The sequence below is a fragment of the Suricata suricatta genome, chromosome 6 (genome assembly GCF_006229205.1).
Source record: "Suricata suricatta isolate VVHF042 chromosome 6, meerkat_22Aug2017_6uvM2_HiC, whole genome shotgun sequence".
Taxonomy (NCBI): domain Eukaryota; kingdom Metazoa; phylum Chordata; class Mammalia; order Carnivora; family Herpestidae; genus Suricata; species Suricata suricatta.
Genome location: NC_043705.1, coordinates 88,548,482 through 88,564,269, shown reverse-complemented (window position 1 = coordinate 88,564,269; position 15,788 = coordinate 88,548,482). Strand labels below are relative to the sequence as shown.

General features: G+C 42.4%; 1 protein-coding gene and 1 long non-coding RNA gene across 11 annotated transcripts in view; one reads left to right on the top strand and one right to left on the bottom strand.

Moving 5' to 3' along the window:
- The window catches only part of LOC115294830, a 60,489-nt gene that overhangs the window by 33,634 nt on the left and 11,067 nt on the right, over positions 1-15,788 (top strand). For 6 of the 8 annotated variants that reach the window (XR_003910173.1, XR_003910169.1, XR_003910172.1 and 3 more), the window contains exons 2-5: positions 11,547-11,721; positions 12,521-12,569; positions 13,063-13,287; positions 13,371-13,491. This is a non-coding gene — a long non-coding RNA (uncharacterized LOC115294830). The remainder of the gene's footprint in view (positions 1-11,546; positions 11,722-12,520; positions 12,570-13,062; positions 13,288-13,370; positions 13,492-15,788) is intronic. The other 2 variants (XR_003910171.1, XR_003910174.1) reach the window with 2 other exon arrangements.
- The window catches only part of STK10 (serine/threonine kinase 10), a 119,005-nt gene continuing 112,157 nt past the window's right edge, over positions 8,941-15,788 (bottom strand). For 2 of the 3 annotated variants that reach the window (XM_029942860.1, XM_029942861.1), the window contains one exon: positions 11,262-11,402. In XM_029942860.1, the coding sequence (XP_029798720.1) occupies positions 11,262-11,402 (141 nt within the window). Of the gene's footprint in view, positions 11,403-15,788 lie in introns of all 3 variants that reach the window. The other variant, XM_029942859.1, reaches the window with a different exon arrangement.

Genomic DNA, 15,788 nt, shown 5'->3' with positions numbered 1-15,788 from the left:
GGTGGGGCTCAGTCGGTTAAGTGTCTGTCTGACTTTTGATTCTGGCTCAGGTCATAATCTCATGACTCATGGGATCAAGCCCCGCATCAGGCTCTGCACTGACAGTGTGTAGCCTTCTTGGGATTCTCGTCTCTCCCTCTCTTTCTACCTGTGCCCTGCTTGCTCACTGTCTCTCAAAAATAAATAAATAAACTTGAAAAAGAAAAAAAAAATGTCTGGTGAGGTCTTCTGCCCATTTTTTAATCAGATTGATTTTTGCTGGGTTTTTGCTCTTGAGTTTTTTTTTTTATAATTTAACCCCTTATTATATATGATTTGCAAATATTTTCTCCCATTCAATAGGTTGCCTTTCTTCTTCTTTTTTTGTTTTTTGAGGATTTCCTTTGCTCTACCAAAGGTTTTCAGTTCCATATACTCCTGCTTGTTTGTTTGTTTATTTATTTATTTATTTTTTACTTTTGTTGCCTTTGGTTTTGGTGTTAGATCCCAAAAGACCCTCACCAAGACCAGTGTCATGGAGCTGACTGCCTACCTTTTCCTCTAGGAGTTTAATGGTTTCAGGTCTTACATTCAAGCCTTTTAATCCATTTTGAGTAATTTTGTATGTAATGTAAGATATCTAGGTTTATTTTTTATTTTTTTTTTAATATTTATTTTTGAGAGAGAGAGACAGAGTGTGAGCAGGGGAGGGACAGAGAGAGAGAGAAAGACATAGAATCTGAAGGCTCCAGGCTCCAAGCTGTCAGCACAGACCTAATTTGGGGCTCAGACTCACAAGGCATGAGATCATGACCTGAGGTGAAGTGACGTGCTGGACCTATTGAACCATCCAGGTGCCCCAATAGATATTTAGTTTTCATTCTTTTCCTTGTGGCTATTCAGTTTTTTCAGCAGCATTTACTGAAGAGAATGTCCTTCCCATTTTATATTCTTGGGTCCCTTATAATAACTTAATTGGCCATATATGTGTGGGCTCTCTGTTCCATTGACCTTTGTGGCTGTGTTTATGCCAGCAACATAGTGTTTATTGTTTTAGCCCTGTAATATAGCTAGAAGTCCAAGACTGTGATGCCTCTGGCTTTGTTCTTTTTTCTCAAGATTGCTATCGCTCTTTGAGGTCTTTTGTGGTTCCATACAAATTTTAGGGTTGTTGGTTCTATATCTGTAAAAAATGATATTAGAATTTTGATAGGGATTATATTAAATCTGTAGATCGCTTTGGGTAGTATGTAGTATGGACATTTTAACAGTATCCTAAGCCATGAGCATGGAATATCCTTCCATTTACGTGTGTCATCTTCATTTTCTATTATCAGTGTCTTGAAGATTTCAGTGTATCAGTGTTTAAGCTCGTTGGTTAAACTTATTCCTAAGTATTTTATTCTTTTTCATACAATTGTAAATGGAATTGTGTTCTTAATTTCTCCTTCTGATAGTTTGTTAATACTCTGGTTTCTCTTCAGAGCGTATAAATCTTTCGCCTTTTACTGATAGTTTGTTAATCGTGTGTAGAAATTTTTATTGCATATGTTGTATCTTGCAACTTTCCTTAATTTATTAGTTTTAACAGGCTTTTTTTTTTTTTTTTTTTGTGGCACCTTAGGGTTTTCTACATTGAGTGTTATGTATTCTCCAAACAGTGGTCATTTTCTTCCTGCTTTCCAATTTAGATGCCTTTTTTTTCCCCCTTGTCTAATTGCTCTGGCTAGGACTTCCAGTACTATGTGGGAAAAAAAATCTGGCAAGAATGGACATCCTTGTCTTATTCCTGATCTTAAAGGCACTGTTAAGTGTGATATTCGCTGTGGGCTTGTCATATTATGACCCTTACATGTTGTGGTATGTCCCCTCTATGCCCGCTTTGTTGAGAGTTGTTTTTTTTTTTTATCACAAATGGATGTTGAGTTTTGTCAAATGTTTCTTCTGCATTTATTCAGACAATCATATAATCTTCACTCTGTTAATATTGTGTGTCATGATTGATTTGTGGCTGTGGTGCCATCTTTGCATCGCTAGTATGTATCCCACTTGATCATGGCATATGATCCTTTTCATGCATTGTTGAATTTGGTTTGGAAATGTTTTGTTGAAGATTTTTGTGACTGTGTTCATCGGTGATACTGGCCTGTGATTTTCTTTTATTGTGGAATCTTCATCTGGTTCTAGTATTAGGGTAATACTGGCCTCATAACATGAGTTTGGAAGTATTCTCTTCAGTTTTTCAGAAAAGTTTGAGAAGGATTGGTATTAATTCTTAGAATTCACCGGGGCACCTGGGTGGCTCAGTCGGTTAAGCCTCCGGCTTCGGCTCAGGTCAGATCTCATGTTCGTGGGTTCGAGCCCCGCGTCAGGCTCTGTGCTGACGGCTAGCTCAGAGCCTGGAGCCTGCTTCTAGTTCTGTGTCTCCTTCTCTCTCTGCCCCTCTCCCTCTCATGCTTTGTCTCTCTCTGTATCAAAAATAAATAAAGCATTAAAAAAATTTTTTTTAATTCTTAGAATTCACCAATGAAGCTATCTGGTCCTGGACTTTTATTTCTTGGAAGGTTTTTTTGTTTTGTTTTGTTTTGTTTTGTTTTATTGTTGTTCAGAGGTTTTTGATTCCTAGTCACCTTACTAGCAGTTAGTATATTCAGAATTTCTATTTCTTCATGATTCAGTCTTCCATGGTTGTGTGTTTCTAGGAAATTTTTCTACCAGGTGGTCCAATTTGTTCGTGCTCGTATTTCTGTGTATCAGTAATGTCTCCTTTTTCATTTTTTATTTTATTTGAACCCTTTTCTTTTTTTCTTGATGAGACTGAGTCTAGTTAATGGTTTGCCATTTTAATCTTCCAAAGAACCAGCTCTTAGTTTCATTGATCCTTTCTCTTGTCTTTTTAGTTGTTTTTTTTTTTTTAAGTTTATTTATTTAGAGAGAGAGAGAGAGACAGTGTGAGGAGGGGAGGGGCAGAGTGAGGAGGTGAGAGAGAGAATCCCAAGCAGGCTACTCACTGTTGGCACAGAGCCAGACACAAGGCTCAAACCCACAAAACTGCTAGATCATCACCTAGGTGGAAACCAAGAGTCAAATGTTCAACCAACTGAGCTTTCCAGGCATCTTTTTAGTTTCTGTTTCATTTATTTGTACTCTGATCTTTGTTATATCCTACCTTCTACTAACTTTGGATTTTATTCTTTTTCTAGTTCCTTGAGCTGTCAAGTTCAGTCATTTATTTGAAATACTTATTGTTTCTTGATATAGGCCTTTATCAGTATGAACTTCCCTCTTAGCACTACTTTTATTGTATCCCATAAATTTGGGGATATTTAATTGGTCTCAGCATATTTTCTTATTTCTCTTGATTTTTTTTCTTTGACTTATTGGTTGTTCCATAGCATGTGGTTTAATCTCCACATAGTTGTGAATTTTCCAGTTTTCTTGTTTTTTTTTTAATGTTTATTATTTTGAGAGAGAGAGCCCAAGCAGGGGAGGGGCAGAGAGAGAGAGGAAGACACAGAATACAAAGCGGGTTTTCCAGGCTCTGAGTTAGCTGTTAGCCTAGAGCCTGATGTGGAGCTCGAAGTCACGGACTGTGAGATCATGTCCTGAGCCAAAGTAAGGTGCTTAACCAACTGTACCACCCAGGCACCCCTCCAGTTTTCTTCTTGTAATTGATTGCTAGTTCCATACCATTGCAGTTGGAAAAGATGCTTGATGTGATTTCAATCTCCTTAATTTATTGACTTGTTTTGTGGACTAAACTATGATCTATTCTGGAGAGCATTCCGTGCGTGTTATTCTGTTGCTTTTGGATAGAATATTCTGTGTGTATCTGTTAAATCTTTATGGTCTAACATGTTATTTAAGGCTGATGTTTCCTTATTGAGTTTCTCTCCAGATGATCTATCCATTGATAGTGGTATATTAACACTCCCTACTATTATTGTGTTGCCGTTTCTCCCTTTCAGCATGATAATATTTTCTTTATGTGTTTAGGTGCTTCTTTGTTGGGTCCATAAATATTTACAAAAGATATATCTTTTTGTTGAATTGAGTCCTTTATCATTATGTAATGTGCCCTTGTTTCTTGTTTTGTTTTCTAAAGTGGGATTTTTCAAATATAATTATAGCTACCCCAATTTTATTTTGGTTTCCATTTGTGTGGAACATCTTTTTTCATCCCTTTGCTTTCAGTCTGTGTGTGTCCTTACATATGAGGTGAGTCTCTTGTAGGCATCATGTAGATGGTTTTATTTTTTTATCCATTCAGCCACTCTCTGTCTTTTGATTGAAGAATTTAGTCCTTTAACACTTAAAGTAGTTATTGATAGGTTTGTACCTATTGTTAATTTTGTTCATTGTTTTCTGGTTGTTTTATAGTTTGTCTCTTCCTTTCTTCTTGCTCTCTTCCATTCTGGCTTAATGACTTTATTTAGTGGTATGCTCAGGTTCCTTACTCATGATCTTTTGTGTATCTACTATAAGTATTTGTTTTGTGGTTACCATGAGGCTTACATATAACAACCTATATTCATAACACTACTTTAAGTTGATAACACCTTAAATTTGAATGCATTTTAAGGCTATCTGTTTTTACTCTCCCCACGCCTGTTCTGTGTTTTTGTTGTCACAGTTTTACATTTATCTTGTGTGTCACTTGACTAATTATTGTAGTTATTTGACTAATTATTATAGTATTTTACTACTTATTCTCTAACCTTCATACTAGCTTTATAAATGATTTATTGTATATTTACCTTCCTGGTAAGATTTATTCTTTCATATGGTTTCTTGTTACTAATTGACATACTTTCCTTTCAGCCTATAAAATATATTTAGCATTTCTTCTAAGGTCAGGTTAATGATAATGAATTCCTTTAGCCTTGCTCACCTGGAAAACTCTGTCTCTCCTTCAATTCTGAACGATAACTCTGCCAGATAAAGAATTCTTAGTTGGAAGGGTTTTTTTTTCTTTCTGCACTTTGAATGTATCATGCTACTCCCTTTGGCCTGCAGTGTTTCTACTAATAGTTTAATGGAGGCTCCTTTGTACATAACAAGTTGGTTTTCTTCTTGCTGCTTTTAAGATTTCTGTCCTTGCTTAAATTTTTGACATTTTAATTATAATATGTATTGATGTGGAGCCTTTTGAGTTTCTCTCTTTGGAATTCTCTGGGCTTCCTGAATCTGGGTGTTTTTTTTTCTTTCTTTCCTCAGCTTAGGGAAGTTTTTAGCCTTAATTTCTTCAAGTAAAATTTCTGCCCCTTTCTTTCTGTGACCTCTATAATGCAAATGTTAGTCTACTTGACATTGTCCCTTACGCTGTCTTCACTCTTTAAAATTGTTTTCATTTTGCTGCTCTGACTGGGGAGTTCCACTGCCCTATGCTTGGTTCACTGATCTGCTTCATCAAATCTGCTGTTGAACCCCTCTAGTGTATTTTTCAGTTCAGTTATTCTTCAGCTTTGTGACTTATTTGGTACTTTCTTATGTTTTCTATTCATTTGTTAAAGTTCTCATTGTGCTCATCCATTTTTCTCCCAAGTCTGGTGAGCATCATTCTTTTCCCAAATTGGGTGAGCATCTTGATGACCATTACTTTGAACTCTTTACCAGGTAAATTACTTATACATTTCATTAAGGTTTTTTCTAAGGTTTTATCATGTTCTTTTGTTTAGAACATATCCCTATTTCCTGATTTTGCTTGACTCTGTGTTTGTTTCTCTGTATTAAGTGAAACAACCACCTCTTCTAGTCTTGAACGAGTGGCCTTGTGTAAGAGATGTTACTGTTCAACCTTGTCTAGCTCTGGGTAGTCTCTTGAACCTTTATGATTTTCCATGCAGCCTATTTTATTTTTAATATAAAGCTCTCATTGTTGAGGGTGTGCCAAGCTCTGTGCATCCTAAAGTGGGGAATCTCAGCATCTAGATTTAGGCTGATTGGAAGCCAGACCTTCAGGGAACAGCTTTTGAGTATGCAGATATATACAGTACTGTGAGACCATAAGCATGAACCCTGCTCGCCACCAGACAAGGTGATCTGGAGGTGTCCATGGAAGACATTGGCAAAAATCAGGGCTCCAGACAAGTGTAGATGCTTATTTCTGGGAGATACTGGATAGTGGGAGCAAGGCAGAGGGAGAGCACAAAGGTGGTGTCCCCCACCCTACACAGGCACCTCCACAGGCCTCTAGCTGTGTGCTAAACCTGAAGTGTGGCCCTCAGGCCAAAGCTCCAGACAAGCATTTAGACCTCTTTCACAGAAAGAGTAGGGGTGTGTTTTAGTTTACTGTCTGTGCAGTAGTGTTCTGGGGTGGTAGCCTGGCATGAATTATCTCTAGTTGTAACAGTCCCGTGGGACCCTGGAACATTCCCCCCCCCCACCTGCTTCAGTCCCCAGATCCAGGCAATCTAGAGGCATCTTGGGAGTAGCAGCCCCCCAAAATTGGGGCACCAGATGTGACTAGTGCACTGACTACATGAACAAGCTCTCCTTGCAGAGATCCTGGACTCTGGTCAGGTCCACCTTTATACCCTCTCTAGGATGAGCAAATGTTCTCAGGGTAAAATACCAGAATCATCTCCCTGGCCTTCTGTCCCTGTTTCAGTCCGGGCTTTGTAAGCCTTCACCGTCTGGTAGTTCTCCTGTGCCTTCAAGTAGACAGGTTGAGTATTTTTTCCAGCTTTCCTAATTGTCCTGAGCTTTAGAGGACTGGTTTGAATTCCCTAGTCTGCCATCGCTGGAAGTGGACTTTCTCCTGATCTTTGTTTTTAACTGGCAACACTGGTTAGTCAGACCTAGTGAACCTCTCTGGTACCACAGTAGGTTAATCCACATCCAGTCTCCAGCCCCCAGACCACTGCTGCTCCCTTTTCAGATCCTTTATGGCACAAGGAGCCCAGGCTGAGTATCTCAGTGTGGCAACATGGTGGGTGTAAGTGTTTAGGGATCAGCTAGAGTTTTACTCCCTTCCCTTGTGGGGCCTACAGTCTGTCTTTTCCTTCCTAAAGCCTCCAGCCTTTGAGGCCATCATCCCCATTCAGCATCAATGCTATCTCTGTCCTCAGCTGGTCTCCTGAGTTGCTGTAGTCATGGTTTCAACTGTCCTTCCCCTGAGTAAACCCTTTCCCAGACTTCTTAACTGCCCTTGGGATGGTAAGGGTCAGCCTGAGCCCAGGCACATGGGTCTGGCCCTGTTCTCTCCAGCCTCATGGCTCACCAGCCATTCAGAACCCAGTCCCCAGATGTGTTCTGGCACATAGTAGCTAGTCTTCCCAGATTCTGCATCACGACCTCTGGGAGCTCTTCCCTCATTCTACTGAGGCTCTGTCAGCCTGAACTGACACTCTGCCTCTCCAGGACAAGTACTGTGAAGACCATGCCCATGCCTTACTCATTTCAGCACCTCAGGCACTTAGTGCATAAGAAGGGCTCAGTTAATGTGGAACAATCTCATTTCTTAAGTTCCATGTATCCCTTGATGCATTACCTTCTTCATCAGCCTCATGAATCCTTTCTGCTGGGAACCCCAGTCAATTTTCTGGCCCTTAGTGGGAGGCATGCCAGGTGCTGTTCACTTGCACCACCGCCCCCCTTGCCCCAACACACCAAGTCCCAGGCGTATGAGGCTCACTGAGAGTGGACCACCAGCTGCTGCTCAGTAGGTTTCTAGGACAGTGACTGCTCAGGGTGGCAGACAGCAGAGAGGTACTTAACTTTAAGGCATTCCACGAAGAATGAAAAATACTTTCAGATGTACAATGTAAAGCACGTAGACTACAAGTGAAACCTATCATAATGAAATATAGGTTTCAAAATATAAGAAAACATATATTTGGCTTATAGTGTGATCTATATATGTAATGTGGTATGCACATCTCAGTTTTTTTAATGTTTATTTATTTTGAGAGAAAGAGAGAGAGAGTGCATGAGCAGGGGAGAAACAGAGGGAGAGAGGATCCCAAGCAGACTCTACACCATCAGTGCAGGACTCCATGTGGGACTCCGTCTCCCAAACTGTGAGATCATGATCTGAGCCCAAATCAGGAGTTGGACACTTAACCAAATGAGCCACCCGTGCGCCCCTGGATGTCTCAATCTTAAATAACAAGAGCTGGCAATTAGTCCAATAACTCCTGTTATTTCAAAGTGATGAACAAAATTTTGAGGTGTTTGCACAGCAGTAACAGGAGATGATATCTCTGAATTCTATTGCTGACACGGTCTCAGGTACTAACTTATATGAAAAAAGCTGGTTGCCTGTATCCATACAGAAATACTGAATTTCAGTTAAGGCTCAGTCAAACTAAAAACCAAATCTTTTCCCATCCAGGAATAAAGACACCCTGAATTCTACCCTCGGACCCCTTGCTGGTGATAGGGGAGGTCTTTGGATCCCAGATTAAGAACCCCTGAATGAGGTTTTAGAAGCATGGCAGGAAAATGCTTTTAAATACAGCAGCTAGTGGTTAAGTGTCTGTGTGACTCTCAGTGTGTGATGGGCAGCTGCGAGTGGCGGAGACAGAAGGTCACATTAGGAGTCTCATTTGAATTTCATAGGCATCATTTGCCAGTGTGGTGCAGTTTGGCCTCACCTTTCCCTTGCCTCATGTCTATGTGCTCATCTATAAAATGGGAATAACAATGTCTTCCTCACAGGTTGTTAAAAGGACTCAGAAGTTAATACGTGACAACTCCTGGGGGTCAACTGTTTATTGTTAAATGAGAATGTTAAGTGTAGAGAACACACACACACACACACACACACACACATATATATATATATATATATATATATAAAACTCCTTTCAAAACAGACACCCACCCCAGGGTCTGGCTGGCTGTGTGACCCAGAAATCGCCAGTTCACGAAGATAATAAACCCTTTCCTGCCTGGCAAATGGGGCTAAGTCTGCCCTGCTGTTTCCTCCCCACCCAAGAGAACCACCACAAATTCAAATAGAGTTTCTCCCCTTTTGCTATTTTATTAGAAGCATATTTACATTCTTGCAGTTAAACTTTGCAGAGAACATTTTACAAAAGTTTTGAAACTACATAAAAATAACTTCTATCCTTTATAAAGGGAAAATATAAGTTAGTTATATTTACTCTGCCAAAAATGGACTGAAAACAAGAAACTGTTCCATCTGTCCCTTACAGAGGAAACGTTAGCACAGGGCATGAGAATACTGCGTGGGCCTTCCCACCGATGGGCATGCCTGTTGGCTCAATCATGAGGCTGGACGACCCACCGGCCCCCATCCGGAAAGGAGAGGGGGGCTTATCAGGACTTGGGCGGCACTGAACAGGAAAGCAGCAACTCTTGAACAAGATTCAAATGTGCATGAAAAGCCAAATAGGAGAATGATCAAAGACTTCCGTATGAACCGCGAAACCTTCATTTCACCTAACTACTCCTTCTCACACCCCAGGCAACAGTGTAAACGAAACCCAAATCAGCCCTGCTTGACCATTTGCCAGTGCTGGCCTTGTCTGGTGGAACTCGGTCAGGGTTCTGTAATTACACTGCTGCTCGGTCACATTTTCCCAGCACCTGTGCACCAAAAAGAATAAAAGGGGACAATTGTTTCACTGGTCTCACTTGTATGAGACCAGAAAACTGTTTGTTGCACCTGGGTCAAATGCTGACGCAGGCAAGCTGCATGTTCTCCATCTTAAGAGGATCGCTGCCTTCCCACAGCCCGCAGAGCACCTCACTGCATGTGTATGCCTTGGGAACCCTAAGTCCTTCTTACCGAATGGCTACCCTCGCTCCCCAACATCCAGTTCCAACCAGTGCCAAGAAAACTTGCAGAGAATTGCTTTAGGACAAAGCATCAAACCTTAACGTGTAGGAGTGAAGAAGGAAAAAGTCCCCCTGGGATGTCAGCCACTCCACCACGACGAACAGTGCCCAGACTTAATACGTCATCCATATGATTCCTCAACAATCACCTTCAGTTTTGTTTAAAGCAGGTTATCTTCCTATAGAAGCCATTCATTTATATTTGTTTCAAGTTTGAAATCAAAATGAAAAAAGCTTTCTTTGCAGATACACTGAATGCCTGTTTGAGCATCACTCTTATTTGGGTTATCTACATCCTCCAGCCTGTGGGACCAGAATCTGTGGGAGGCCAGCGGAATAACCCGAAGGCCCCAGGTTCCATCTGAGAAAAAGTAGCTTTGCATCTACTCTGTTGCTGGGGGCAGGAAGCATTACATTTCTCGCTGATGCTTTTTCTTCCTGAACAGAAATCCCAGTGACTACCAGTCTCTGTCTCAAGGGTGGGGCCAGACTCCTGCCAGGAAAGGCAGAGGGAAATGGCCTCCCCGTATTACCTGTAGACAGGATGAGCAGGGGTGAGACGGGACCAGCCTCGGTTGTGAAAGTCTTGTGTGGTGAAGAATTTATCCCTGAACATAGGAGCTGGTGTAGGGGCCGAAGGGAATCACAGACCGGCAGTTCAGCCTCTCCCATCTTGTGCCAGTACCTAGCACTCTTCAAACCAATGACTTCACCCCAACATGCTCAGTGGCACATGCTCAGGCAGTGAATATGTTTCAACCCCCCTGGCACAAGAGGCCCAGGGCACAGGCAAGCCTGGTAATGCCAGGGGGCCAAGCCCCGTGCATGTGTGTGTGCAGGCAGAGGGCCACAGGATGGCAGAAAACACCCAAGGCCAGCAGAATGAATGATTCAGGCTCTCCTCCATCCCACTACTGTAGACACAGCCCTGTCTCAAGAGGAAAGCAAACTGGGACTACTGGGAGAATGAGGGCACCCCCTGAGCAGCTGGCTGTAGGACGAGCCTCACCTGGAACTGAAATGGCTGTTAAGAGCCATGGTTCTTGTCTGACACTGCACCAAGAATCACGATATGGACAAACTCAGGGTGACCAGTGGCAGTGCTTTGTGCCCACAGGTAGCAAGACTGGCTTTTTGGCAAACAGGAGGGTCTCAAGGCTGCAGAACACTATTCCTCCCGGACCGTGACCCCACTAGCAGCCCAAATCACTGACACCTTGCCGGGATGTTGGGGCTCGAAGGGAATATACATGAGGATCAGGCAACACATAATAAAACCTCACCCTCCATGAGTGAGTGAGAATTAAGGAACACTGGGGTGGGTCTGTTGGGCACAGCTGGGGTAGCACAAGGCAAGGGGCTAGATTCGAGTTGGCCTGGAAGCAAGAAGGAAGGGGGGTCCTGAGTTACTTGTTCACAGAGAACGGGAGGGCCTCGGAGGCCGCCAACCTGCCAGCCACAGCCCCAGGCGGTTGTTAAGAAGCATCCCCAGAACTGTAGGGGAAGAACTTGGTGGCCTTGTTTGGGGTGGTAGGGTTCAGGCATTCTGTCTCCTCATTCATTTTGAAGAACATCTCCTGCTCTCGCTTCTTCTGGTTCAGATCTTCTTCCAGAGCCTAGGACAGAGAGAGGGCTCAGTCAGATCCCACTGGCACAGGTCTCCCAAACACAGGACCCCCACCAAAGGGGCCTTCTCTGGAAATTTCCATTCCAGGCCTTTGCTACATGGTTAACTCGGTCTTCCATCTTTCCTTTCCCAGAGTGCATCACTCAGAAGACAGGTACCACCTCTAGTTTCCTTCTGCCACAATCATGCAGGCGTTTGATGTGGATCAAGGGCCACAGTTTGGTGAAATGCCATCTCGATGAAGGGGAGGAGGGCAGATGCCAGTTTCCTGGCAGGAAAACAATCAAATGAATGGCGAAAGACCCAAGGTAAAAAATGGACAGATTTAACAGTGGGTGATTGGGGGGAGGCAGAGGGAGGGGGAGAAAGGTCCAAGTACATAGTGTTCCTAATGAGGGCACTGCCCCACAGAAATCACCCAGGGAGTTGTCTTTTAAAATAATTTGCCTTCCCACCATCCTGAGACTGATTTTGAAAATCTGCAGTACGAAGGGTTCTCTGTGTTGTAAAAGCCCATTTAGTAACGCAGAGCAGAGTGTCTAGTGGCTCAAGTTCTCCTTTGCCAGATTAGTATTTTTTAATATATATTTTTAAGTTTTTAATTTTTATTTATTTTGAGAGAGACAGAACCAGCAGGGGGTGACGAGGCAGGGCAAAAGATCTGAAGCAGGCTCTGCACTGACAGCAGAGAGCCTGATAGGGGGCTCAAACTCATAAGCCATGAGATCATGACCTGAAATGAAGTCAGACGCCTAACTGAGCCACTCAGGCACCCCTGGATTTATTAGTATTAAAGTGTTTGTGGTAAGCAAACATTATATATAAGCAAGATAAAGTGGTACTATTTAAACTTTTGTAACAAGCTACAAACTCCAGCGCCTTCGGGAGCCAGCCAGGGGAGCTGAGTAAAGAGAGCCGGGCGTGAGGCGTTAGGGTGGGGAGGACGGCAGCGAGCTGAAGAGCCCGCGCCGTGTCTGACGAGGGCGGTTTCTTCTCGGCGGGAGCTGGGGTCTGTCATGCGGTAGGATGAGCCCAGTGTGGCCAAGGCTCCTGGATTCTCAAAAGAAACTAGAAACTCAGATTCTTATGAAAAATTTCCTTACACAGGCATTCCCTTGGAGATACTGAGGGTTTGGTACCAGACTACTGCAATAAAGTAAGTATCATAATAAAGTCAAATGGATTTTCTGATTTCCTAATGCATATGAAAGTTATGTTTATAAAAAAAAGTGGTCTAAGTGTGCAATAGCAGGGTCTAAAACAATGTATATACATAATTAACCTATACTTTCTTGCTAAAAAGTGCTAAACGTCATCTGAACTTTCAGCAATTCATGTTTTTAGCTTGTGGAGTGTCTTGCCTCAGTATTGATGGCTATTGACTGAACAAGTGACTGTTGATAGTTGGTGTGGCTGTGGCAACTTTTTTATTGTTAGTAACATATAATCGACATACAGTGTTATGTTAGATTTGGGTATGCAACATAGTGACTCGACAGCCCTGTACAGTATGCTGTGCTCACCAGGGTAATTGTAGTTATTAATTTTTACTACCGAGGTATAGTTCACATACAAGTCACTTCCTTCAAGTAAGACAACGATGGAGTTTGCCACATTGATGGACTCTTCCTCTTATGATTTGTCTGTAGCCGGTGAGGCTGTTTGATGGCATTTTACCCCCAGTAGAACTTCTTCCACAACTGGAGTCAGTCCTCTCCAACCCTGCCGCTGCCTTCTCCACTCACTTCAGGAGAGATCCTAAATCCATTCATGTTCCATTCATGTCATTTTACCAGTCGTCACCAGGAGCAGATGCCACCCCAAGAAACCATTTTTTCTGCTCATCCATAAGAAGCAAACCTCATCTAGTCCAGGTTTGTCCTGAGCTTGTAGCAATTCAGTCACATCTTCAGGCTCCACTTCTCATTCCAGGTCTCTTGCTATTTCCTCATTGCAGTTACTTCCTCCACTGAAGTCCTGACCCCTCAAAGTCATCCACGTCTTCCAGTGTCCTGTTCATGTTCATATTCTGACGTCTTCCATGAATCACCAGTGTACTTTAAGGACATCCTAGAATGGTGAGTCCTTTCCAGAAGGTTTTTAGCTAACTTTGCCCAGATCCATGAGAGGAACCACAATCTATGGCAGCTATAGCCTCACAGAATTGTATTTCTTAAATAATGACACTTGAAAGCCAAAATTACTCCTTGACCCATGAGCTGCAGAATGGATATTGTGTTACTAAGCATGAAAACAAGAGTGATCTTTAAAAAAAAAAGATCACTTAATCTCGTTGTACATCTCCATCAGAGCCGCCGGGTGACCAGGCACCTTGTCAGTGAGCAGCAGGTCTCAACAGTGGGCTTGAAGTCCTCAGTAAACCGTGTTGTGAACAGATGTGCTATCATCGAGGCTTTGCTGTTCCATTTATCCACCACAGGCAGGAGAGACTCAGCATGATTCTAAAAGGCCCTATGATTTTCAGAATGGTAAAGGAACAATGGCTTCAACTTAAAGTCACCAGGTGCACTAGCCCCTGACAGAGAGTCGCCTGTGCTTTGAAGCTCTGAAGCCAGGCACTGACTCTCTCCTCCAGCTAGAAGTCGTCTTCTAACGTAAGGCTGCTTCATCTACATTGAAAGTCTGTTGTGCAGTGTAGCTGTAGTGATGCTCCAGCTTCTACATCAGCACTAGCCGCTTCACGTCCGGGCGGCGGCCTCTTTCCTTAAACCTCACAAACAGCCTCTCCTCGCCTCAGGCTTCCATCCTGCAGCGCCCTCACCTCTCAGCCTTCATAGCACTGAAGCCAGGGTAGGGCCCGTCTCTAGGTTAGGCCTAGGCTTAAGGGATTTTGTGGCTGGTTTGATCTTCTACCTAGATCATAAAAATGTTCTCCCTTTCAGCAGTAAGGCTGCTTAGCTTTCTCATTCATGTATTCATTGAAGTAGCACTTTTAATTCAAAAATTCTCCTTTGCATTCACACCTTGACTGTAACTGTCCGCTGCAAAAGGACATTATCTCAAGTCTCAATGTGCCTTCCTCACAAAGCTTAATCATGTCTGGCTTTTGATTTAAAGTGAGAGACATGCAGCCCTTCCTTTCACTTGATCACTCTGAGGCCACTGTAGGGTTATTAATTGGCCTAATTTCATGATCACTGCATCTCATGGAATGAGGCCTGAAGGAGAAAGGGAGTCGGGGGAGTAGTCAGAATATACAACAGTTCACCATCTTATTTCCTCCTAAAATGCATTTTTATCATTTTTATTGAAATAGTTGACACACAATGTTACATGAGTGTGAGGTGTGCAACACAGCTATTTGACAAGTCTACGCACGATGCTATGCTCACAAGTATAGCCGCTGCCTGTCACCATATAATGCTGTTACCGTTGACTGCACTCCCAGTGCTGTAATTTTTATCCCTGGGACTGATTCATGCTACACCCGGAAGTGTGTATCTCCCACTGCCCTTCACCCACTTTTGCCCACTACTCACCCCTCTCCTCTCTGGCAACCATCAGTTCTCAGTATTTATGGGTTTGTTCCTGCTTTTCATTTGTTCTGTTTTGTTTAGATACCATGTATAAATGAAGCATATGGCATTTATCTTTCTGTGTCTGGCTTATTTCGCTTAGCATATTACCCTCTAGATCCATCCATGTTGTCCAAAATGGCAAAATCTTCTTTTTTATGACTAATATTCCATTGTGTGTATGCGTTATATATGCCTTCATCTGGTGATGGACATTTGGGTTACTTCCCTGTCTTGGCCATCATATATGATGCAGTAAACAGGAGTTACATAGCTTTTCAAATTAATGTTTTTGTTTTATTTTCTAAATATCCAGTGGTAGAACTACTGGATCATATGGTATTTCTGTTTTTAAATTTTGAGGCATCTCCATACTGTTTCCCATAGTGGCTGCACCAATTTACATTCCCACAACAGTGCACGAAAGTTCCTTTTCCTCTGCATCCTTGCCAACACTTGTTATTTCTAGCCATTCTGAAAGGTATAAGGTGATAGCTATGGTTTTGGTTTGCATTTCCCTGAGGATGAGTGATGTTGAGCATCTCTTCATGTATTGGTTGGTCAAATGTAGGTCTTTGGGAAAATCTTTTCAGGCCCTCTGTCCATTTTTAATCAGATTGCCTGGGGGGTTTGGGTGTTAGGTTCTTTATGTATTTTGGATATCAACCCCCTATCGGAGATATCATTTGCAAACATTTTTTTCCCCATTCAGTAGGTTGCTTTTTCATCTTGTTGATGGTTTCCTTCGCTATGCAAAAAACTTTTTTGAGTGTAGTGTAGCCTCAATAGTTCATTTTTGCTTTTGTTTCCCGTGCCTTAGAAGACATAGCTACAAAAAT